A 26610-nucleotide genomic window follows, 5' to 3' on the forward strand; every position below is an offset into this window, starting at 1 on the left:
CTTCCTGTCTGTAGCTGACATCACTTCCTGTCTTCCATAGAGACTTCCTGTCTGTGTAGAAGTGAGATCACCACCTTGTGGAGCTCAGAGGAACTGCAGCCAAGAGAAACATCTCGTGTGAACACGGTCTTGTGCTGTGTGTGTATGTACTGTATATCCTTATAGATGGGGTCATCTCCACTCCCACCAAGGGGGATAGAAATATATGGCTGCCTAGTCCAGCCTTTCTCAGCCAGGGTTGCTCCAAAGGTTTCTAGGGGTTCCTTGAGCAATGAACAATGTATATCTCTCAGTACCAACTGCTATGAATGATCTTTAAGGGGGTTAGTATTTCCATTCATATGACAAGGTAAGAATTTCCTTCTCCCACTGACCACTGATATAAGGGGGTCCTTCTCCCATTGGTCACCGATGTAAAGGACCACTACACTGGCTACTAGGAATGAGCCCGGGGTTTAGCTGTTATAGAGGAAAGATGAGATGGAGGTTTTTAATGATTGTTGGCTCTTCTGACCCCCTGTTCGGCAGAAGGGGGGTGGGCACTTGCAACCACCATGCCCCTAGGAACAATTGGGTAGGGTTAGCGGTGACATCACTGACAAAATATGGCCACAGGTCATGTTTGAACAATGATGACAGCACTATCCCTGCCCTTCCTTTATATAGCTGATTACACCTTGGGTGGCTGTCATTCAGCTAGTGTTACAGTAAAGTACCCCATGCTTATTCACACGGTGGGGTGAAATCTTAGTGCCCCATACTATTTAAGCTATTCCCAGCTTCCAATAAGCCCCTTACCCACAGATCCCAACAACCATAGCCAGGGTTGTGGAGATGAGGCCCTTGTCCTCGCCAACATGGGGGCAAGGTGGTTTGCCAGGGAAGATCTCACCTTGGCATGGCACCCCCTCTTGAAGGAATGCAGCCTGGTGTGGTACACTTCATCACACTTTGCCCCCCCCCCCCCCCCCCGCCAGTCGGGCTGCAAGCTTGGATCAGGGTCTGGTATAGATTTTCTGGAGGGGGTCTCACATTTTTGTCTATTAGCCCAGCAAATAGGCATTTTTTTATTTGCTTCCCACTGATTTCACAGGGGGTCAGGTTCAGTATTTGAACCTCTAGATCCAGCATCACTAAATGGCAGACTCCAGTCCAGATCCAGACCGAGTTGCTGTCCCATCTGGACTCATGGTCATGCCATTTAGGAGCTAGTTCTGTACCCCAAGTCCGGTCGCTGTCTTTATCACAGCAGAGCAGAGAGTGGGAAGAGGCACGGATCAAGAATGAGAGGGACAGTAGCACCGCATGGAGGGCGGGAGCTGCCCAAGATACTTTTGCAAATTAACTAGCAGGTGATAGGTTGCTAAGACACAGAGCAGTCCTAGCAATCAATCACCAGCTCATTAATACCCAAAGATCCCGCTCCCACCCTCCATGCAGTGCTACTGTGCCTCTCGCCCCCTCGATATGTCCTGCCTCTCGCTCTCTGCTCTCTGCACCTGTCAGGTAGCGGAGTGAGGGTGGCAAAGGACCTGGCTCTGAAGGATGAGGGAGCGGGGTATGCTTGATGCGAACATACAGGAAGCTAGACTTGTGGGGGTGGGTAATGTAAAGGGGCAGAACACGCTACTGTGTGGGGGGGGATGTGAGAGGGGGCAGAAAGGACTACTGAGGTGATGTAAAGGGGCAGAGAGCCTTACTGTAGGAGGGGGCTGATGTAAAGGGACAGAGAGCCCTACTACGGGGGGGGTGTGTGATGTAAAGGGACAGAGAGCCCTACTACGGGGGGGGGGTGATGTAAAGGGACAGAGAGCCCTACTACGGGGGGGGGGGGGTGATGTAAAGGGACAGAGAGCCCTACTACGGGGGGGGGGGTGATGTAAAGGGACAGAGAGCACTGCTGTTGGGGGGTAATGCTGTTGAGAGGGAAATGTAAAGGGAAGGGTGATGTGAATGGGGCAGAGGACCCTACTGTCATGGGGGGATGTGACTGAGGCAGAGGACACTACTGATGGGTGGGGGGGGGGGGGGTGGTGGTGAGGTGACAGGGGCAGGACACTACTGTGGGGTGGAGGTGATGGAACAGGGGCAGAGGACACTACTGAGGGGGTGTAAAGGGGCAAAGAGCCCTACCTGGGGGGAGAGAAGGTGATATATGTAAAGGGACATGGAGCACTGCTGTTTGGGTGGGGCAGTGCTGTTGATAGGGAAATGTAAAGGGAGGGGTGATGTGAATGGGGCAGAGGACACTACTGTTGGGGGGGGGATGTTAGAGAAGAGGAAACTATTGTGGGGTGGAGGTGATGGGACAGGGGTAGAGGACACTACTGGGGAAGGGGGTTATGTGAGAGGGGCAGAGGACACTACTGGAGGGGAGGGGGTGATGTGAGAGGGGCAGAGGACACTACTGTGGGGGAGGGTGATGTAAGAGGGGCAGAGGACACTACTGTGGGGGAGGGGGTGATGTGAGAGGGGCAGAGGAAACTACTGTGGGGGAGGGGGTGATGTGAGAGGGGCAGAGGACACTACTGGGGGAGGGGGTGATGTGAGAGGGGCAGAGGACACTACTGGGGGGTGATGTGACAGGGGCAGAGGACACTACTGGGGGGGGGGTTATGTGAGAGGGGCAGAGGACACTACTGGGGGGGAGGTGATGTGAGAGGTGCAGAGGAAACTATTGTGGAGGGAGGAGGTGATGTGAGAGGGGCAGAGGACACTACTGGGGGGAGGTGATGTGAGAGGGGCAGAGGACACTACTGGGGGGAGGGGGTGATATGAGAGGGGCAGAGGACACTACTGGGGGGAGGTGAGGGGACAGGGGCAGAGGACACTACTGGGGGAGGGGGTTAAGTGAGAGGGGCAGAGGACAGAATTGTGGGGTAGGGGTGATGTGAGAGGGGCAGAGGACACTACTGGGGGGGAGGTGATGTGAGAGGTGCAGAGGAAACTATTGTGGGGGGAGGAGGTGATGTGAGAGGAGCAGAGGACACTACTGGGGGGAGGGGGTGATGTGAGAGGGGCAGAGGACACTACTATGGGGGGAGGTGATGTAAGAGGGGCAGAGGACACTACTGGGGGGAGGTGATGTGAGAGGGGCAGAGGACACTACTGGGGGGGAGGTGATGTGAGAGGGGCAGAGGACACTACTGGGGGGAGGTGATGTGAGAGGGGCAGAGGAAACTATTGTGGGGGTAGGGGTGATGTGAGAGGGGCAGAGGACACTACTGGGGGGGAGGGGGTTATATGAGAGGGGCAGAGGACACTACTGGGGGGAGGGGGTTATGTGAGAGGGGCAGAGGACACTACTGGGGGAGGGGGTTATGTGAAAGGGGCAGAGGACACTACTGGGGGGGGAGGGGGTTATGTGAGAGGGGCAGAGGACACTACTGGGGGGGAGGGGGTTATGTGAGAGGGGCAGAGGACACTACTGGGGGGGGAGGGGGTTATGTGAGAGGGGCACAGGACACTACTGGGGGGGAGGGGGTTATGTGAGAGGGGCAGAGGACACCAGTGGGGGGAGGGGGTGACGTGAGAGGGGCAGAGGACACTACTGGGGGGAGGGGGTTATGTGAGAGGGGCAGAGGACACTACTGGGGGGAGGGGGTGATGTGAGAGGGGCAGAGGACACTACTGGGGGGGAGGGGGTTATGTGAGAGGGGCAGAGGACACTACTGGGGGGGAGGGGGTTATGTGAGAGGGGCAGAGGACACTACTGGGGGGGAGGGGGTTATGTGAGAGGGGCAGAGGACACTACTGGGGGGGAGGGGGTTATGTGAGAGGGGCACAGGACACTACTGGGGGGGAGGGGGTGATGGGACAGGGGCAGAGGACACTACTGGGGTGAGGAGTGATGTGAAAGGGGGGGTTCAGAACACTCCTGTAAAGAGGCAGAGAACACTGATATAAGAACGGGATTGTGATAGGGGCTATGGTGTGAATCTTTGGACAAACATGGGATTTCGGCCCTTTGACTGAAGAGAATCTTACTGATCGGACCTCCGTGAATTTGAATTCAATACGCCTCTCTTAGATGTTCACCGAATCCTGATCGTACTGAGCCCCCGACAGTTCACCTCATCCCTAGTAGAGTCAGCGGCTAAAGTCAACCAGCGATACGTCCCTGCTCATTCCATTCAGCTGTCAACGGAGTATTCCCAGCTACCCTGTTTCCCCGAAAATAAGACCTAGCATGATTGTCGGTGATGGCTGCAATATAAGACCTACCCCCCAAATAAGCCCTAGTTAAAGTCCTTGTAGGTCTTATTTTCAGGGTAGGGCTTATTTTCGGGGAAACAGGGTAGGGCTTATTTGGGGGGTAGGGCTTATATTGCAGCCATCACTGACAATCACGCTAGGTCTTATTTTCGGGGAAACAGGGTAGGTGAATTCGAACAAAGGGGCAGTGTAGGGTCCCCCCCCCAAGGTTCATACCAGATCCTTGGGGTTGAGTATGGATATTAAGGGGTAACCCCACACAAAACAACAATAAAAAAGGCGGAGGATCCCTACCAACATCCATACTAGACCCGTAATCCAAGCCTGCAGCCTTGGAAAGAAAGGATAAGGGAGATATACTTACCTATTTCTCCGATCCTCCATGCACAAGATGGGTCTGGCGCCCCGCGCTCCAGCAGCCTTGAGGTGTGGACTGTTCTTGATGTCATGAAGGCCAGAGCAGGGTCTTTAGATCAGGAACAGTCCACCGTTGGACCACGGGGGGAGTGCCGTTTTCTGGTGGAACGAAGGATCGGGTGAGTATAAGGATTTCTGCTCACCCCTGGACAAAACCAGCAGCTGACCCCCAGCTCAACTGTATGGGAGAACTTTAATTCAATATTTGGTTTAATATTGTTGGTTTGATTAGCTTATGTTCTTCAATGACCACTGTACTCACAAAGACATGAGTATGATCTCAGGTATTTGTATGAGACCATGCCTGACGAAGGAAGCCAAGAGGTCCATTTATAAAATATTAGTTGGATGACTATGACAAGGATATGCCCAGCCGTGACAAAATCTGGCCGTATTTTAATAAACACAGTGGTTTCCCATGATAATCAGCTCCATCTAGTGGCTATAATTCTGTATTTTTTCCATAAATACCTGCATCAGGAAAAATAGCGATACCACATTATGGCCACTAGATGTAGCTGATGATCATAGGAAATCACTTTATGGAATAAAATACGGCCAAAATGCGCCATGGCTGAGCAAACGTGAGTGACATTTATTCAACTATTTTATTTTTTAAACCTGTGTTTGTGAAACCTTCCACCACAAAATGTACTCAGCCAATGAGAAGTAATGACTCCATTTTTATTTTTCTCCTGATATCAATGGCCGACACGGTACAACACTTCATCCATGTCTTTGGTGATCTCTGATCTCCTTATCAACTGTTTATGTTGTTGCCTTTTTAATTGGAAATTTAATTTTATTATTCCCCACATGGGTGTGGCCCCTTTCTCAATACTATGTTTCAATGGGAGAAACATTTACCAATCCAACCTCTAGATGGCACTGTTGTATCATCCATTCCATAGGACAGCTTTGTCAAAAGGTCAGGCTATGGTTGAGGTCTATGAACTGTTTCTTCCATGATGAAGATCAGCCATGGAGTATATCTGAGGTGTATATCAGGGTGTGCTTCTTCCCCACATGTCCAGCAACATTCACATACAAGACATTTCCCGCACTCAAGGCACTAATACACCTCAAGGGTTGTGTGGGACCCCTGATGTAGAAGACAGGACTTCAGTGATGAACAATTCCCTCAGTCAGCACAGGAAAGGGGCTTCTCCCTGGTGTGAGATCTCTGATGTCTGTAAAGATGTGACTTCTGTGAAAAACATTTTCCGCACTCAGGACAGGAATACGGCTTCTCCCCCGTGTGAGATCTCTGATGTGTGGAAAGATGCGACTTCCTTGAAAAAAATTTCCCACACTCAGCACAGGAATACGGCCTCTCACCTGCGTGCAATCTCTGATGTCTGTAAAGACTGCCCTTCTTTGAAAAACATTTCCCGCACTCAGGACATGAATACCGCTTCTCACTCATGTGAGAGTTTTGATGTGTGACAAGATTTGATTTTTGTACAAAACATTTCCCACACTCAGAACAGGAATACGGCTCGTTGCCTGTATGTAGTCTGTAATGATTGTAAAGAGTGGACTTTTCTGAAAAACATTTCCCGCACTCAGAACACGAATACGGCTTCTCCCCCGTGTGACACCTCTGATGTGTGACAAGATCTGATTTTTGCACAAAACATTTCCCACACTCAGAACAGGTATACGGCTTCTCACCCGTGTGAAATCTTTGATGTCTGTAAAGATTGCTCTTATCTGGAAAACATTTCCCGCACTCAGAACAGGAATACGGCTTCTCACCCGTGTGAGATCGCTGATGTCTGTAAAGATTGGATTTCTCTAAAAAACATTTCCCACACTCAGGACAGCAATGTGTCTTCTCACCTGTGTGAGATCTTTTATGCACTATAAGATGGGATTTAAAACTGAAACACTTCCCACACTCAGGACAGAGAAACCTCTTAAATGTAGGAAGGACGGTACTGTTCCTCACAGTCTGAGGTTCTTCAGGATAAGAGGAATACGATGTTCTGGCACCGTCCCTCACAGTCTGAGGTTCCTGAGGATAAGAGGAATTCGATGGTCCGGTACTGTCCCTCACAGTCTGAGGTTCCTCAGGATAAGAGGAATACGATGGTCCGGCACCGTCCCGCACAGTCTGAGGTTCCTCAGGATAAGAGGAATTCGATGGTCTAGCACCGTCCCTCACAGTCTGAGGTTCCTCAGGATAAGAGGAATACGATGGTCCGGCACCGTCCCGCACAGTCTGAGGTTCCTCAGGATAAGAGGAATTCGATGGTCTGGCACTGTCCCTCACAGTCTGAGGTTCCTCAGGATAAGAGGAATTCGATGGTCCGGCACCGTCCCTCACAGTCTGAGGTTCCTCAGGATAAGAGGAATACGATGTTCTGGCACCGTCCCTCACAGTCTGAGGTTCCTCAGGATAAGAGGAATTCGATGGTCCGGCACCGTCCCTCACAGTCTGAGGTTCCTCAGGATAAGAGGAATGCGATGGTCCGGCACTGTCCCTCACAGTCTGAGGTTCCTCAGGATAAGAGGAATACGATGGTCCGGCACCGTCCCTCACAGTCTGAGGTTCCTCAGGATAAGAGGAATACGATGGTCCGGCACCGTCCCTCACAGTCTGAGGTTCCTCAGGATAAGAGGAATACGATGGTCCATCTACACTGTGTGGTGCCGGATGGACATTTGAGGTAGTCGGGTTTTCTCCTGGACTATGCTGTGTGATGTCCTCATCTTCTACTTCACAGACTGGAGACAAAGTGAGACAATCCTCTGAGGTTTTCCTCATCTGCCGTCCATCTACTAAAATAGAAATACAAAGATTATTACTAGACATGAGCAGATTGGTTCCCCTAAACCAGAGTGAGGATGGGGGGAGAACAACCTAGATGAAGACTGGACTGATCCTAAAGACCACCATCATTGGGTTATTGATTTCTCCATCATTATCACTTTCTGTTTAAGATTCCAATATTCGAGGATGTAATTACAAATTTTTATCATGTAGTCAAATAGTCCAAATAGTGAATAAAAAACAAAAGTTTATTTCAATGATAATTGTGAAAAAAAAATTCCAAAAAATGCCTTAAGGAGTCACCACGACAAATGCATCCACCACCCAGCAGAGAAGAGTAACTACGCTAACCAGAAGGCAGCATCAACCAAAAATGTAGTAATAATGGTCAGGATGATAATCATAGGAACGGTATCCAGGGCATCTTCACGGCAACAGACCCACTTGTCCAATCATAGACTTCAACGTCCATAGAAAACAAGAGACCTCCACATAGTGTAAAACCGTTTGACAACGGATTTTATTAAAAGATAGAAAACTTACATAAATTCCGGAATAACAGGCATCAATGAAACATTTCATTGATGTGATCACATAGGTATTGGTGAAAGACGCAATGCCATGGAGCAAATTCACCCAAACCCAACACGTTTCGTCCACAAAGACTTCAACTGGGGCATGAGTCAAGATCCATACATTGCGCATTAATATAAATAAAGTAATCCATAATGTTTTGACAAACCTGTTGTCAGGGCTGGGCTCAGCCCTTCTTTTTCAAAGCTGGCCACTCAGCTGTCGGCAAATTGCCAGCTCCTATCTCTCCACAGTGACTCACCTGTTGATGATATCCTGCTCGTCAGTCCTGCCTACTTAAACCGTCCAGCCCAGATGATCTCTGCCTCCGCCTTGGTCACATCTCTAGAGACGCTCTCCTGTGTTCCTGTTAAAGACTTGCTTGGCTGACATTCCTTCTGGCTCCAGATCCTGCTTGCTGTTCTACTACGCTCATCTCTGGCTCCCTGACGTTTTGGCTTGTCTGACTATCCATTCCAGTTCCTGAACTCTGGCTATGTTTTGACTACGTTTATTCGGTTTACCTTTTTTTTTTTATTATTATTAAACAAGTGTGATTTGACTGTACTTCTGTCTCAGTCTGATTCATGGTTTCTGACACCTGTGTAGTTTACTTCAACACACGGCCATGTCCATCATGGCGTCCAGCGTGCGTTCCACAACTCTATCTGGGAATCGACAGTGATAGGATCTAGCATCTAGTCCTTAGATAGTATTGATAAAGGCGTTAATATCCCATTTGATATTCATGCCATACGGCCAATAGTATTTAAGTTCATAAATTCAAAACGTCTATAGACGTGATACACCCCTTCTGCTAAAACCTCCCCTCCATGGGGGGGTATATATTTATCAATAATAAGAAATTGGCTACCCTTGGGGTCCTTATTCTGGATTTATGAACTTAAATCCTATTGGCCGTAAGGCATGAATATCAAATGGGATATTAACGCCTTTATCAATCCTGCCTAAGGACTGTATTTTATACATGTTTTAGCGTTCGCTGCTTTTTTTTATCATTGATGGAGTGGTTTGTCACATTTTATATGTCATATTTTTATTTTATTTTTCAGTCTATAATTTGTTTATTGTACAACCTCCATATGCACCTATATGTTTTTGGCCCCAGGGTGTGGTATGTTTATATAACTTTTGATATATTAGTAGCGTAATGTCCATATATACACTGATCAACCGAGAGCGAGGCTTGGATCGTGGTCCCGTGACTCGCTCAGTTTGGATTGGTTGTTGTCACTTTATGCATTCCATGCACCATCAGTCCAGAGCGAAGCTTGGATTTTTGTCCAGTGGCCCACTCTGGGCCGATTGGTTGCTGTCTATTCAGGTGAGTCCATATATTATCATCAGTGAAAAAAAAGTCCATAAGCAGATAATGGGAAGAAGGTGACTTCTAAACCAAAAAAAGACTTCTCCATGTGACATCAATATTTAGGTGAAAGAAACTACAGTAAAACCACCACCGGTTGCGAAAAGGCTTACCGGAGTGAGAGGACTCAAATGGGCTTATGCACAACGAGTCAGTAGAGCTTGCGGTGTGAAACACCAATGTATGGAACGTCTACGCCTGTAATCATGATCAGAGTGGAAGATGGTCCATCCATCCAGGGATCAACACATGACTGCAATCTTTGGGAATGGCCAGCGTGATGTGCTGGGTCCTCTCATGCAGTCACACAATATAGCCAAAAAGGGAGAAAAGACTCCACATAGTGTAAACCAGTATAAAAAATGTGATATGTTTATTAAAATAGCGAACACTCACATTTAGTAGGTGTATAAAGTGCTTGTAATGTACAATATGACCAACGCAATGGCACCCGCAGGGCTGCATCACGCCCCCTGATGACGTCTATGATAACGAAACGCGTTGGAAGGAGTTGAACTACGTGATGTCGCCACGTCTTGCAGTCGGACATCTTGTTGGTTGGAAACAGTCGCATTTATCTCTTCTATTGTCAATTTGACATACACGCAATTTTACCTATGATGTCTGTGAGTACCTTGGCATTTTTTGTTAAACACTTGTATCAGTAATAAAGCGCAATGAAGTGTTTTCTGTTTGCCTTACAATACGTGATTACTCGATTCAAGATCTTGGAACTAGATATAGCCTGACGGATATAGCTACTAGGAAATCTCAGGAGCTTGAAGCCTACCATTGTAATCAATGCTTCTTTGACTACTTTTATTCGGGTAGTCCAATGCTTGGGGTAAGGGTCAGTGTGTGTCCTTCCTATCGGTGGTGGTTCTTTATTGTAACACTCGTTGTTTGGAATATCGTCACTGGACTCTTAATGAACTTTATGGCTCATGAAGTTATGGACTGTATTTACATTTAAACATGTATCTATTTCACCTTTTTTATTGACCTGGTGGATTCTGTTTCTAGTAGAATAAGCGCTGCATTTTATCGTTATTTAGATCCTATCACTGTCAATTACCAGATAGAGTTGTGGAACGCACGATGGACGCCATGACGGACATGGCCATGTGTTGGAGTAATCTATACATGTTTGTCAAATCAATATGGATCACTTTATTTATATTAACGCGCAATGTATGGATCTTGACTCATACCCCAGTTGAAGTCTTTGTGGACGAAACGCGTCGGGTTTGGATAAGTTTGCTCCCTGTCATTGCTCCCTTAACCTATGTGATCACATCAAGGAGATGTTTTATTGATGCCTGCTATTCCGGAATTTAGGTAAGTTTTCTACCTTTTAATAAAATCCGTTGTCAAACGGTTTGACATTATGTGGAGGTCTCTTGTTTTCTATGGACGTTGGAGTCTATGATTTGACAAGTGGGTCTGTTGCCATAAAGATCTTTGATGCCCTGGATTATTACTACGTGCTTTAAGTTTTTCATTTTCATATATGAGGGTCTTATTACTGCACATTGCACTTTATTATGTTTACATACTAATGTCACTATATACAGTGGCTTGAAAAAGTATTCATACCCCTTGAAATTTTCCACATTTTGTCATGTTACAACCAAAAATGTAAATGTATTTTATTTGGATTTTATGTGATAGACCAACACAAAGTGGCACATAATTGTGAAGTGGAAGGAAAATGATAAATGGTTTTCAAAATTTTTTACAAATAAATATGTAAAAAGTGTGTGTGGGGGGCATTTGTATTCAGCCCCCTTTACTCTGATACCCCTAACTAAAATCTAGTGGAACCAATTGCCTCCAAAAGTCACATAATTGGTGTCCACCTGTGTGTAATTTAATCTTAGTATAAATACAGCTGTTCTGTGAAGCCCTCAGAGATTTGTCAGAGAACCTTAGTGAACAAACAGCATCATGAAGGCCAAGGAACACACCAGACACGTCAGGGATAAAGTTGTGGAGAAGTATAAAGCAGGGTTAGGCTATAAAAAAAATCTCCCAAGCTTTCAACATCTCACGGAGCTCTGTTCAATCCATCATTGGAAAATGGAAAGAATATGGCACAACTGCAAACCTGCTAAGACATCGCCGTCCACCTAAACTGACCAGCCGGGCAAGGAGAGCATTCATCAGAGAAGAGCCAAGAGGTCCATGGTAACTCTGGAGGAGCTGCAGAGATCCACAGCTCAGGTGGGAGAATCTGTCCACAGGACAACTATTAGTCGTGTTCTCCACAAATCTGCCCTTTATGGAAGAGTGACAAGAAGAAAGACATTGGTGAAAGAAAGTCATAAGAAGTCCTGTTTGTAGTTTGTGAGAAGCCATGTGGAGGACACAGCAAACATGTGGAAGAAGGTGATCTGGTCAGAGGAGACCAAAACTGAACTTTTTGTTCTAAAAGCAAACCGTGATGTGTGGGGGGGAAAACTAACACTGCACATCACCCTGAACACACCATCCCCACCGAGAAACATGGTGGTGGCAGCATCATGTGGTGGGGATGCTTTTCTTCAGCAGGGACAGGGAAGCTGGTCAGAGTTGATGGGAAGATGGATGGAGCCAAATACAGGACAATCTTAGAAGAAAACCTGTTAGAGTCTACAAAAGACTTAAGACTGGGGTGGAGGTTCACCTTCCAGCAGGACAACGACCCGAAACATCCAGCCAGAGCTACAATGGAATGGTTTAGATCAAAGCATATTCATGTGTTAGAATGGCCCAGTCACAGTCCAGACCTAAATCACATTGAGAATCTGTGGCAAGACTTGAAAATTGCCGTTCACAGACGCTCTCCATCCAATCTGACAGAGCTTGAAATATTTTACAAAGAAGAATGGGCAAAAATGTCCTCTCTAGATGTGCAAAGCTGGTAGAGACATCCCCAAAAAGACTTGCAGCTGTAATTGCAGAGAAAGGCGGTTCTACAAAGTATTGACTCCGGGGGGCGCCATACAAATGTCCCCCCCACACTTTTCACAGAATTTTGAAAAACATTTATGATTTTCCTTTCACTTCACAATTATGTGCCACTTTGTGTTGGTCTATCACATAAAATCCCAATAAAATACATTTGCAGTGGGGACGGAAAGTATTCAGACCCCCTTAAATTTTTCACTCTTTGTTATATTGCAGCCATTTGCTAAAATCACTTAAGTTCATTTTTGTTCCTCATTAATGTACACACAGCACCCCATATTGTACACACAGCCCCCCATATTGTACACACAGCACCTCATATTGTACACACAGCACCCCATATTGTACACACAGCCCCCCATATTGTACACACAGCACCCCATATTGTACACACAGCACCCCATATTGTACACACAGCCCCCCATATTGTACACACAGCACCCCATATTGTACACACATCACCCCATATTGTACACACAGCACCCCATATTGTACACACAGCACCTCATATTGTACACACAGCACCCCATATTGTACACACAGCCCCCCATATTGTACACACAGCACCCCATATTGTACACACAGCACCCCATATTGTACACACAGCACCCCATATTGTACACACAGCACCTCATATTGTACACACAGCACCTCATATTGTACACACAGCACCCCATATTGTACACACAGCACTCCATATTGTACACACAGCACCCCATATTGTACACACAGCACCCCATATTGTACACACAGCACCCCATATTGTACACACAGCACCTCATATTGTACACACAGCCCTCCATATTGTACACACAGCCCCCCATATTGTACACACAGCCCCCCATATTGTACACACAGCCCCCCATATTGTACACACAGCACCCCATATTGTACACACATCACCCCATATTGTACACACAGCACCCCATATTGTACACACAGCACCCCATATTGTACACACAGCACCCCATATTGTACACACAGCACCTCATATTGTACACACAGCCCTCCATATTGTACACACAGCCCCCCCATATTGTACACACAGCCCCCCATATTGTACACACAGCACCCCATATTGTACACACAGCACCCCATATTGACAGAAAAACACAGAATTGTTGACATTTTTGCAGATTTATTAAAAAAGAAAAACTGAAATATCACATGCTCCTAAGTATTCAGACCCTTTGCTCAGTATTTAGTAGAAGCCCCTTTTGATGAGTCTTTTTGGGAAAGATACAACAAGTTTTTCACACCTGGATTTGGGGATCCTCTGCCATTCCTCCTTGCAGATCCTCTCCAGTTCTGTCAGGTTGGATGGTAAATGTTGGTGGACGGCCATTTTTAGGTCTCTCCAGAGATGCTCAATTGGGTTTAAGTCAGGGCTCTGGCTGGGCCATTCAAGAACAGTCGCGGAGTTGTTGTGAAGCCACTCCTTCGTTATTTTAGCTGTGTGCTTAGGGTCATTGTCTTGTTGGAAGGTAAACCTTCGGCCCAGTCTGAGGTCCTGGGCACTCTGGAGAAGGTTTTCGTCCAGGATATCCCTGTACTTGGCCGCATTCATTTTTCCCTCGATTGCAACCAGTCGTCCTGTCCCTGCAGCTGAAAAACACCCCCACAGCATGATGCTGCCACCACCATGCTTCACTGTTGGGACTGTATTGGACAGATGATGAGCAGTGCCTGGTTTTCTCCACACATACCGCTTAGAATTAAGGCCAAAAAGTTCTATCTTGGTCTCATCAGACCAGAGAATCTTATTTCTCACCATCTTGGAGTCCTTCAGGTGTTTTTTTAGCAAACTCCATGCGGGCTTTCATGTGTCTTGCACTGAGGAGAGGCTTCCGTCGGGCCACTCTGCCATAAAGCCCCGACTGGTGGAGGGCTGCAGTGATAGTTGACTTTCTACAACTTTCTCCCATCTCCCGACTGCATCTCTGGAGCTCAGCCACAGTGATCTTTGGGTTCTTCTTTACCTCTCTCACCAAGGCTCTTCTCCCCCGATAGCTCAGTTTGGCCGGACGGCCAGCTCTAGGAAGGGTTCTGGTCGTCCCAAACGTCTTCCATTTAAGAATTATGGAGGCCACTGTGCTCTTAGGAACCTTAAGTGCAGCAGACATTTTTTTGTAACCTTGGCCAGATCTGTGCCTTGCCACAATTCTGTCTCTGAGCTCTTCAGGCAGTTCCTTTGACCTCATGATTCTCATTTGCTCTGACATGCACTGTGAGCTGTAAGATCTTATATAGACAGATGTGTGACTTTCCTAATCAAGTCCAATCAGTATAATCAAACACAGCTGGACTCAAATGAAGGTGTAGAACCATCTCAAGGATGATCAGAAGAAATGGACAGCACCTGAGTTATATATATGAGTGTCACAGCAAAGGGTCTGAATACTTAGGACCATGTGATATTTCAGTTTTTCTTTTTTAATAAATCTGCAAAAATGTCAACAATCCTGTGTTTTTCTGTCAATATGGAGTGCTGTGTGTACAATATGGGGTGCTGTGTGTACAATATGGGGGGCTGTGTGTACAATATGGGGTGCTGTGTGTACAATATGGGGTGCTGTGTGTACAATATGGGGGTGCTGTGTGTACAATATGGGGTGCTGTGTGTACAATATGGGGTGCTGTGTGTACAATATGGGGTGCTGTGTGTACAATATGGGGGGCTGTGTGTACAATATGGGGGTGCTGTGTGTACAATATGGGGTGCTGTGTGTACAATATGAGGTGCTGTGTGTACATTATGGGGTGCTGTGTGTACAATATGGGGTGCTGTGTGTACAATATGGGGTGCTGTGTGTACAATATGGGGGTGCTGTGTGTACAATATGGGGGTGCTGTGTGTACAATATGAGGTGCTGTGTGTACAATATGGGGTGCTGTGTGTACAATATGGGGGAGCTGTGTGTACAATATGGGGTGCTGTGTGTACAATATGGGGGGCTGTGTGTACAATATGGGGTGCTGTGTGTACAATATGGGGGTGCTGTGTGTACAATATGAGGTGCTGTGTGTACAATATGGGGTGCTGTGTGTACAATATGGGGTGCTGTGTGTACAATATGGGGGGCTGTGTGTACAATATGGGAGGCTGTGTGTACAATATGGGGGTGCTGTGTGTACAATTGAGGTGCTGTGTGTACAATATGGGGGGCTGTGTGTACAATATGGGGGTGCTGTGTGTACAATATGAGGTGCTGTGTGTACAATATGGGGTGCTGTGTGTACAATATGGGGTGCTGTGTGTACAATATGGGGGGCTGTGTGTACAATATGGGGTGCTGTGTGTACAATATGGGGGGCTGTGTGTACAATATGGGGTGCTGTGTGTACAATATGGGGGTGCTGTGTGTACAATTGAGGTGCTGTGTGTACAATATGGGGGGCTGTGTGTACAATATGGGGTGCTGTGTGTACAATATGGGGGTGCTGTGTGTACAATTGAGGTGCTGTGTGTACAATATGGGGGGCTGTGTGTACAATATGGGGGGCTGTGTGTACAATATGGGGGGCTGTGTGTACAATATGGGGGTGCTGTGTGTACAATATGGGGGTGCTGTGTGTACAATATGGGGTGCTGTGTGTACAATATGGGGTGCTGTGTGTACAATATGAGGTGCGGTGTGTACAATATGAGGTGCTGTGTGTACAATATGGGGGGCTGTGTGTACAATATGGAGTGCTGTGTGTACAATATGGGGGGCTGTGTGTACAATATGGAGTGCTGTGTGTACAATATGGGGGGCTGTGTGTACAATATGGAGTGCTGTGTGTATAATATGGGGAGCTGTGTGTACAATATGGGGTGCTGTGTGTACAATATGGGGTGCTGTGTGTACAATATGGGGTGCTGTGTGTACAATATGGGGTGCTGTGTGTACATTAATGAGGAAAAAAAATGAACGTAAATGATTTTAGCAAATGGCTGCAATATAACAAAGAGTGAAAAATTTAAGAGGGTCTGAATACTTTCCGTCCCCACTGTATATTTTTGGTTGTAACATGACAAAATGTGGAAAATTTCAAGGGGTGTGAATACTTTTTCAAGGCACTGTATGTATGCTGATGTATACATAGCACTGCGCTTTTTTTTTTACTTTATTTATAATGCAATTTCTGTTGGATTGTAGTGCTGGCTGCTATCTTTGTCAGACTTTAGCACTGTAATTTTTTATAACATTTCTATCACATTATTATCAACAAATAAAAGTCTGTGGAGTGGATAGAAGACAGCGAGCAGAAGTCAGAACTATGTACAAGATAGAGTATAAGATATAACAGGTAAAACTATATAGTATCTGGACTAAATAATGCACAAGATAGTGTTAATGACCCACCTGTGCTGATCTCTGTAGGAGTGTCCTCCTCTATAAATGTCCCCGTTATTCCATCCTCCTCCATAGACTGCTGATCATCCCTCACATACCTCTCTTCTTCTTCTGCTTGAACCTCAAATTCTATATCGATTGGATCTCCACTCTAAACCAAGAAAATGAGAGAGAATATCATCTATAAAATATAAGCTTTATTATTGTGACATCATATAAGAAATCCACACATCGTCTCAATAAGTCTGTGTTTTATAATCTCCGCCCCACCAACCTTGCAATATTGAGGGATGGTGTGACCTTCCTGTGTGGAATCCCGGGAATACAGAGGACGGGGACATCTCTCTGGTGGGTTCCCATTACTGGATCCATCTGTAGGAAACACACACACTGACTGAATACATTGTTTCTATGTGTTTATCAGATGATGGGGGATCTAGGTGGACCCTCCGTACTGCTCTCTCCTTTACAATAAAGTCTCCTCTTACCCGGTGATGTGAGGGGCGGCTGATTGTCCATCATGACGTCCTTGTAGAGATCCTTGTGTCCTTCTAAATACTCCCACTCCTCCATGGAGAAATAGACAGTGACATCCTGACACCTTATAGGAACCTGACACACACAATGATACAGTCACCATCCAGACACATCCCTTGTCTGTTACTGGATAATGTCCCAGAATTCCCAGAATCCTCCTCACCTCTCCTGTCAGCAGCTCCATCATCTTCTTGGTGACTTCTAGAATCTTCTCCATGGTGTGTCTCTCAGGTTTTAGGGAGTCACATGGAGGCACTGTGATGGTCATATGATCACCTGACTTCACAAGAAATCTCTGTATTGGAGAACCAATAGGAATATCATGTTAGAATCCCAGAATCCTCCTCACCTCTCCGGTCAGGTCTGTGTTTTATTAATAGAGATAAGAGTGATGTCATGTGACCTCCCAGAATCCTCCTCACCTCTCCGGTCAGGTCTGTGTTTTATTAATAGAGATAAGAGTGATGTCATGTGACCTCCCAGAATCCTCCTCACCTCTCCGGTCAGGTCTGTGTTTTATTAATAGAGATAAGAGTGATGTCATGTGACCTCCCCGAATTCTCCTCACCTCTCCGGTCAGGTCTGTGTTTTATTAATAGAGATAAGAGTGATGTCATGTGACCTCCCAGAATCCTCCTCACCTCTCCGGTCAGGTCTATGTTTTATTAATAGAGATAAGAGTGATGTCATGTGACCTCCCAGAATCCTCCTCACCTCTCCAGTCAGGTCTGTGTTTTATGAATAGAGATAAGAGTGATGTCATGTGACCTCCCAGAATCCTCCTCACCTCTCCGGTCAGGTCTGTGTTTTATTAATAGAGATAAGAGTGATGTCATGTGACCTCCCAGAATCCTCCTCACCTCTCCGGTCAGGTCTGTGTTTTATTAATAGAGATAAGAGTGATGTCATGTGACCTCCCAGAATCCTCCTCACCTCTCCGGTCAGGTCTATGTTTTATTAATAGAAATAAGAGTGATGTCATGTGACCTCCCAGAATCCTCCTCACCTCTCCGGTCAGGTCTGTGTTTTATTAATAGAGATAAGAGTGATGTCATGTGACCTCCCAGAATCCTCCTCACCTCTCCGGTCAGGTCTGTGTTTTATTAATAGAGATAAGAATGATGTCATGTGACCTCCCAGAATCCTCCTCACCTCTCCGGTCAGGTCTGTGTTTTATTAATAGAGATAAGAGTGATGTCATGTGACCTCCCAGAATCCTCCTCACCTCTCCGGTCAGGTCTGTGTTTTATTAATAGAGATAAGAGTGATGTCATGTGACCTCCCAGAATCCTCCTCACCTCTCCGGTCAGGTCTGTGTTTTATTAATAGAGATAAGAGTGATGTCATGTGACCTCCCAGAATCCTCCTCACCTCTCCGGTCAGGTCTGTGTTTTATTAATAGAGATAAGAGTGGTGTCATGTGACCTCCCAGAATCCTCCTCACCTCTCTGGTCAGCAGGTAGAGTATCTCCAGGGTGAGGTTTAGTACCTTCTCGGTCATGTGACTCCGGTCCTCCTCCATCCTCATTGGTGTCATCATTTTATCCATTCAGGCTTTCTTACAGAGAGATAATTTGCGCAAATTAAAGTAAGAAACCATTTGGAGCTTTGTTTAAATAAAAAGATTATATAATTTTACCTCCTCTGCTGCCTACTTAAGCAACGTGTCCTCTCTACTTCGTATCTCGGAGTTTCCTGTCTGTAGCTGACATTACTTCCTGCCTTCCATAGAGACTTCCTGTCAGGGTAGAAGTGAGATCACCACCTTGTGGAGCTCAGAGGAACTACAGCTCTGAACATGTTCTCATAGTGTGAACACGGCCTTGTGCTGTGTGTGAATGTACTGTATATATGTAGGGACAGTGCTGGTCTACTACTTTGTAAAGGGAGGAAATGGGACACAGGGTTCTCAAGGCTGCAGATTGGTTACACAAAAATAGGATGTGTATGCGAGTGGGGCAATAGTAGGTGTGTTAAGATTTAGGAAATACTGCCCCCCATGAGAACACACTTAGTCTGGACGGTTTAGTCTTTGCTACAATTTTGAGGACTCAGAACCAACTGCAGGTGACCTAGGGTTGAAAATTTTTTTTTTAAGCCAAACCCAAACAATTTAGCGGTGCACAGTAAAATATTTTGTTTTAGTATACACTATAGGATTGTAACAGACCTGGGACACCTTTGGGCACTCCAAAAAGAATAGTAATGCAGTGCACATAGTGCCCCCTAACCCTCTTTGTCAAGCCCCTTGTCACGGTGGATTGAAACCCGGACACATGATTCAAAACCCGGATGAATCCTGGACAGGTGGCAACCCTAAGGTGACCTCGTTTCCCCATTCAGCTCTTCTTCCTCTCTTCAACATACGCTCTTTACTTCTCCTTTTTTCCTTATTACTGCACTCATCACCTCCTCATAATTTTAATCCCACATGCTAATAAACCCCCAGGATGCTGAGGCATGTACCCTCATATAAATCGCACTCTCATATTACCTCCCTCACCCTTCTGCTTCTCCTAACCTCTGGAGGTATATCCCCAAACCTGGGCCTCCTTTATTTAAGTGTACCCAAAGCACAATTCACCCTCTGGCTGCAGCTGCAATCCACACAATTTAGTTTCCATTCCTCTTCTTCCCAAAACCAGCCTCCCCTTCTCCTGTGCCCTCTGGAATGCCTGCTCTGTCTTCAACAAACTCATCTCTGTTCATGACCTCTTTGTCACCAACTCCTTTAATCTACTTGCTGTCCCCAAAACCTGGCTTCATGAATCAGACACTGCTTCTTCTGCTTCTCCCTCCCATGGTGGCCTTCTGCGGACTCACTCGCCTAGATCTAGTGGACACAAAGGAGGTGGAGTGGGAATCCTATCAACACACAGCACTTTCCAGGTTCTTTACTCTCCTCCCTCTCATCATTTGAAGCTCACTGTCTATGTCTATTCTCTCCAATTTCCCTAAAGCAGAGTTCCACCCCAAAAGTGGAACTTCCGCTTATTTGTCTCACCCCCCCCCCCACCTCCAGTGCCACATTTGGAATTTAAGGGGGGAGGGGGTAAAGGATACCTGTTCCCACTTCCGTGAGCCACAGCCATGACTGTTGACGTCACGGCTCGGCTCCCTCCTTTCCCTGCCGCCGGGCCAGTAGGAGAGAGGAGTGGAGCCTCACGCATGCACAGAAGGGTTCCCCACATGAAGCCGTAAGGCTACACTGCCGGTTTCCCATACCCGCAACGGCGGCGGTAGCACCTAACAGCTGATGGAAACCATCAACTGCGGTGCCGACATGGCTGGACTCCAGGACAGGTAAGTGTCCTATTATTAAAAGCCAGCAGCTGCAGTATGTGTAGCTGCTGGCTTTTAATTTTTGCAGCGGTGGGTGGACCTCCACTATAAGAATTGCTGTGCTCTACCGGCATCTTCCTGGATGACTTCTCTGTTTGGCTACCCTACTTTCTCTCTTCTGAAATCCCCACAATCATTCTCGATGACTTCAACATCTCTGTTAAAACTAACACTCCTGCTACTTCTAAAGTTCTTATGCCGCGTACACACGGTCGGACTTTCCGGCATACTTGGTCCGGCGGACCAGAGTCTGCCAGACATTCTGCCCATGTGTAGGCTCCGGCGGACTTTTCCGGCAGACTTTTTCCCAAAAGCCCGCCGGACCTAGATTTGAAACATGTTTTAAATCTTTCCGTCGGACTCAGTTTCGGGCGGAAAGTCCGCTCGTCTGTGTGCTGGTCCGACGGAAAGCCCGCTCGTGTGTATGCTGGTCCAACGGACCAGATACGACGCGAGGGCAGGGTATTGCATCTCGCGCTCGCTGCAATAGGAAAAACACATTTTTTCCTATTGCGGCGAGCGTGGGGCATACCAGGCCCTTAGGCCTGGTATGGATTATAAAGGGAAACCCCTACGCCGAAAAACCAGCGTGGGGTCCCCCCTAAAATCCATACCAGACCCCGATCCGAGCACGCAGCCTGGCCGGTCAGGAAAGGGGGTGGGGACGAGCGAGCGCCCCCCTCCGAACCGTACCAGGCCGCATGCCCTCAACATGGGGGGTGGGTGCTTTGGGGGAGGGGGGGCGCCCTGCGGGCCCCCCCCTCCCCCAAAGCACCTTGTCCCCATGTTGATGAGGACAAGGGCCTCTTCCCGACAACCCTGGCCGTTGGTTGTCGGGGTCTGCGGGCGGGGGGCTTATCGGAATCCGGGCGCCCCCTATAAGAGGGCCCCCAGATCCCGGCCCCCTCACCCTATGTGAATGAGTATGGGGTACATGGTACCCCTACCCATTCACCTAGGGAAAAAGTGTCAATATTAAAACACTACACAGGTTTTTAAAATAATTTCTTTAACAGCTCCGGGGGGGAGCTTCCTCTGGCTTCGGGGGTCTTCTTCCGGCTTCGGGGGTCCCTCCGGTTCCTCTTCTCCCAGCGTCCGGTTGGTTCTTCTCCGCTCTCTCCGGCCTCTTCTCCCGGTGTTCCAGTTCTTCGGGCGGCTTCTTCGCTGTCTTCCGGTAGCTCTCTTGCCAGCGGAGGTCCGGACTTCTGGGCTTCTTGTCTTCTCTTCTCTAGATGTTGACACGACGCTCTCTCCGGCTGGACTGCTCCCTGAGGGCTCCGTTGTGACTTATATAGGTGGAGACCCCGCCCCCATATGATGTCACAGTCCCTGGGCATGCTGGGACTGTGACGTTTTAGGGGGTGTGGTCACTGGGTGATGTTGACCACGCCCCCTAAAACATCACAGTCCCAGCATGCCCAGGGACTGTGACATCATATGGGGGCGGGGTCTCTGCCTATATAAGTCACAACGGAGCCCTCAGGGAGCAGACCAGCCGGAGAGAGCGTTGTGTCAACATCTGGAGAAGAGAAGACAAGAAAAGAAGCTCAGAAGTCCGGACCTCTGCTGGCAAGAGAGCTACCTGAAGACAGCGGAGAAGCCGGCCGAAGACCTGGAACACCGGGAGAAGAGGCCGGAGAGAGCAGAGAAGAACGCCGGGAGAAGAGGAACCGGAGGGACCCCCGAACGCGGAAGAAGACCCCCGAAGCCGGAGGAAGATCCCCCCCGGCGCTGTTTAATAAATTATTTTAAAAACCTGTGTAGTGTGTTTTAATATTGACACTTTTTCCCTAGGTGAATGGGTAGGGGTACCATGTACCCCATACTCATTCACATAGGGTGGGGGGGGCCGGGATCTGGGGGCCCTCTTATAGGGGGCTCCCGGATTCCGATAAGCCCCCCGCCCGCAGACCCCGACAACCAACGGCCAGGGTTGTCGGGAAGAGGCCCTTGTCCTCATCAACATGGGGACAAGGTGCTTTGGGGTGGGGGGGGCCCGCAGGCCCCCCCCTCCCCCAAAGCACCCACCTCCCATGTTGAGGGCATGCGGCCTGGTACGGTTCAGGAGGGGGGGGGCGCTCGCTCGTCCCCACCCCCTTTCCTGACCGGCCAGGCTGCGTGCTCGGATCGGGGACTGGTATGGATTTTAGGGGGGACCCCACGCTGGTTTTTCGGCGTAGGGGCTTTCCTTTAAAATCCATACCAGACCTAAGGGCCTGGTATGCCCCACGATGCGGCTCCCAAGGTGTCAATCTCGCTGATAAAAGCGGCAAGATTGACTTCCTTTTCTAGTCCCGTCGCACCTGAGTCACGTTCAAAATGAACGGACTTGTCCGTGTGTGGGCAAGTCCTTTCATTCTGAAAGTCCGCCGTAACTCCGGCGAAAGTCCATCGGAAAGACGGGCGGACTTAGCCCGCCGGAAAGTCCAGTCGTGTGTGGGCAAGTCCGTCTGTTTTAAAGTCCGGCGCACCTGGCGGACAAAGTCCGTCAGAAAGTGTGCCGCACCAAGTATGCCAGGAAGTCCGATCGTGTGTATGCGGCATTAGTCAAACCTCCTCATTTGACCTGAATCAATGGGTACAGGCTTCTACTCACTCTGACGGCAACACCCTCGACCTTGTATTCTCCTACCTATGTACTCCATGCAACCTCTCCAACAATATTTTTCCTCTCTCTGATCACCAGCTTATTAGTTCCATTCTCTCTCTGTTTTCCACCACCATTCCCTCCAATTGCCTAACAGTTACACATAGAAATTTTCACCACCTCAACCCTTCTCTTCTCTACTAAGCTACTGACCACTTTAATGACAAAATCTCACCCCTGTCCTGTCCCAGTCTAGCCACTTCAGTCTATAATAGATCCCTGTCCTCCACCCTGGACGAGCTCACTCTCCTCACTACACAAAGAATAAGGTCCCGACCCCTACAACCTTGGCAAACAGATGACATCAGAAGTCTCACAAAACATAGCCACGCTCTTGAGGGTCTGTTGCATAAGACTAAGTCTCACAAACGCTTCAACAAATATAAATCTGCCCTCCAAGAATACAATTATTGTCTCCAAACTGCCAAGCAGGCCTATTTTATCACTCTCATTAACACCTACTCATTCAGTCCCCGTAAACTCTTTTCTACGTTTAACTCTCTACTTCGTCCTCCACTGCCTCCACCCACTAACTCACTCACTGCCCAGGAGATCGCCAGCCACTTCAAAAATAAGATTGATTCAATTTGTGATGAAATCTCCACTCTACAGGTATCTCCCCCCACTTATCACTGCATGTCCACGGGTACACTCAACATTTCCCTTATTCAACTCTGCTACTATTGATGAGGTGGCTAAACTTATTTCTAACGCCCGCCTAACCACCTGTCCTCTGGACCCAGTTCCCTCTCAAATACTTTGGTCACCCTCCGATTCTAACCTACACTCTCTAACCCCCATCTCCAATCTCTCCCTCTCCTCTGGCATCTTCTCCCACTCTCTAGAGCATGCACTAGTCACCGTCATACTTAAAAAAGCCTTCCCTAGACCCCACCAAGCCTAACAACCTATGTCCCATCTCCTTGCTCCCCCTTTCCTCCAAACTCCTTGACCGCCTGGTCTACAACCAACTGAGTGACCACCTCATTAAGAATAACCTTCTTGATCCCCTTCAGTCTGGATTTCCCCCTCAACACTCCACAGAAACTGCTCTCCTAAAACTCACAAGCGACTTACTTAACAGCAAAAACCAGTGGACACTATTCTGTACGCCAACTTCTGGACCTTTTGGCTGCCTTTGATGTGATTGACTACCCTCTCCTCCTCAAAAAACTTTACTCCTTTGGTCTCCTTGACTGTGCTCTTCACTGGCTCTCATCCTACCAATTCCACCGAACCATCAGTGTCACTTGCAATTCCAATTCCTCCACTCCTCTTCTTTTCTCCATCGGGGTTCCCAAGATTTTCTTCTTGGACCTCTCCTATTCTCAATCTACACCTCCTCCCTGGGCCATTTCTATGCTGGCCACACCCACATCTATCTCTCTACCCCTCAGCTCACTCCATCCGTCTCCTCGCGTATCACTAATTTATTAACAGACATATCAGCCTGGATGTCACACCACTTTCTCAAACTCAATCTATCCAAAACCTGAGCTCATAATATTTCTATTTATTTTCCCCATCAGCCCATCCCCCACAGTTATCACCTTTTGTATCACTTGACCCTCCCTTTTAGATTGTAAGCTCTAAAGCGAGCAGGCCCTCTGATTTCTCCTGTATTGAATTTTATTGTAACTGTACTGTTTGCCCTCATGTTGTAAAGCGCTGCACAAACTGTTGGCACCATATAAATCTTGTATAATAATAACAATACTATTCTTCATGGCAGGCTGGGGAATTTTTCTTCCTCCAGACCAGCAATGTAAGAGGCTCCATACTTTATACTCCTGACCCCTGCACTCCATCAGTGTGTTGGCTGCATAATGTATAATGCAGTGCAGAGGTGTTGCTAGGTCTAAAAAATATCTGGGGCTAGAGCCCATAGCTGCATAGTAAAGAAAGTCATACGCTTGGGCGGGCATACACATGTATATACATGAATATATGTGTGTGTGTATATATATCCCCAGAGAGCCCCCCACTTATATCAGGGTCCCAGAGAGCCCCCCCCCCTTACATCAGGGTCCCCAGAGAGCCCCCCTTACATCAGGGTCCCCAGAGAGCCCCCCTTACATCAGGGTCCCCAGAGAGCCCCCCTTACATCAGGGTCCCCAGAGAGCCCCCCCTTACATCAGGGTCCCCAGAGAGCCCCTCCTTACATCAGAGTCCCCAGAGAGCCTCCCCCTTGCATCAGGGTCCCCAGAGAGCCTCCCCCTTGCATCAGGGTCCCCAGAGAGCCTCCCCCTTAAAATCAGGGTCCCCAGAGAGCCTCCCCTTTGCATCAGGGTGCCCAGAGAGCCCCCCACTTACATCAGGGTCCCCAGAGAACCTCCCCTCCCCTTGGGGACCCCTGCAGAGACTTGGGGCTTTGGGCCCCAGATTCAGGGCTATAGCCCCAAAAGCCACCCCCTAGCAACGCCACTGCTGCAGTGTAATAATTGCCCTTTGTAGGCCATGTATGGTCAGGATGGTCATTGTCTTGTATATTCATTGTCAGTGCTGTTTGCTTAGAGCACTATATTACTAGAATTTATCTCCAAAATGAAGAGATTGTTCCGGCCCGGTAAGTGGGGAAATGTTCTGCCTCTGAAGGGGTTAATCTAGGTTTCCACACTATATATGTGTGTATTATCATCTGCTGGAGATAAAAGACATCACAGTGACTATGGAGGAAGAGGACGGACATGACGGGGGGTTACTGGGTGTAAATAGAAAATAAGATCTTATTACCTCCTCTAATTCCAGCTCCAGCAACGTCTCCTCTCTACTTCCTCCTGACTCACCTCTCACCCAGGACTTCCTATTTATACCTGACATCACTTCCTGTCTTCCATAGAGACTTCCTGTCTGGGTAGAAATAGGACCTTGAGTGTGGAGCTCAGAGGAACTGCGGCCCTGAGAAACATCTCGTAGTGTGAACACGGCCTTGTGCTGTGTGGGTATGTATTGCATGACAGTGCTGGGTCCTGGCATTGTGTAAAAGGACATAAATGGCACACAGGGTTCTCATGGTTGCAGATTGAGGAGCTCCATATTAGGAGATAGGAGATTTTCATTGTTTTCCGGGTTTGGTAACTTCTGGAGTTTGGAGGCATCAAAGAGTCTTAGGAAGGATAATGCATCCCACCCTGCAGTTCAGTGCTCCTCCCGGGAGGAATGAAATTCCCTACCCAGAGACCGGGATGTGAGTCAGAGCAGTAGGGAGCTGCCAGAGAGAGCCGAGCAAGAGATGTAGATTTGCACGTGGGTGCTAAGAGATGGTCTGAGGGATCAAACCAAAGGCTTTAGCTTGAGGCCTGAGCAGCCATACCATGAGAGAAATTGACTTGGTGTAATTTTCCTTTAATTTTGAAGTGATGGTGGAAACCTCTGCAAGGTTTTCCTTTTTTTAAACATTTACTGTGGGCCACCAAGTTCTCAAACA

The 26610-nt window shown here is 47.8% G+C and overlaps 1 protein-coding gene across 1 annotated transcript in view; it reads right to left on the reverse strand.

Annotated features, from left to right (window-relative positions):
- Positions 1–26004, reverse strand: part of LOC141104979 (uncharacterized) — a 69518-nt gene extending 43514 nt beyond the window's left edge. Inside the window, exons 1-8 of the mRNA XM_073594788.1 lie at positions 25917–26004; positions 18834–18932; positions 18639–18752; positions 17358–17489; positions 17146–17269; positions 16932–17029; positions 16667–16808; positions 5796–7416 (exon numbers count right to left, since the gene is read on the reverse strand). Coding sequence (XP_073450889.1) covers positions 5796–7416; positions 16667–16808; positions 16932–17029; positions 17146–17269; positions 17358–17489; positions 18639–18743 — 2222 coding nt within the window. The 5' untranslated portion in view covers positions 18744–18752; positions 18834–18932; positions 25917–26004. The remainder of the gene's footprint in view (positions 1–5795; positions 7417–16666; positions 16809–16931; positions 17030–17145; positions 17270–17357; positions 17490–18638; positions 18753–18833; positions 18933–25916) is intronic.
- Between the last annotated feature and the right edge of the window lie 606 nt (positions 26005–26610).

This window comes from Aquarana catesbeiana, linkage group LG08 (assembly GCF_042186555.1).
Source record: "Aquarana catesbeiana isolate 2022-GZ linkage group LG08, ASM4218655v1, whole genome shotgun sequence".
Taxonomy (NCBI): Eukaryota; Metazoa; Chordata; class Amphibia; order Anura; family Ranidae; genus Aquarana; species Aquarana catesbeiana.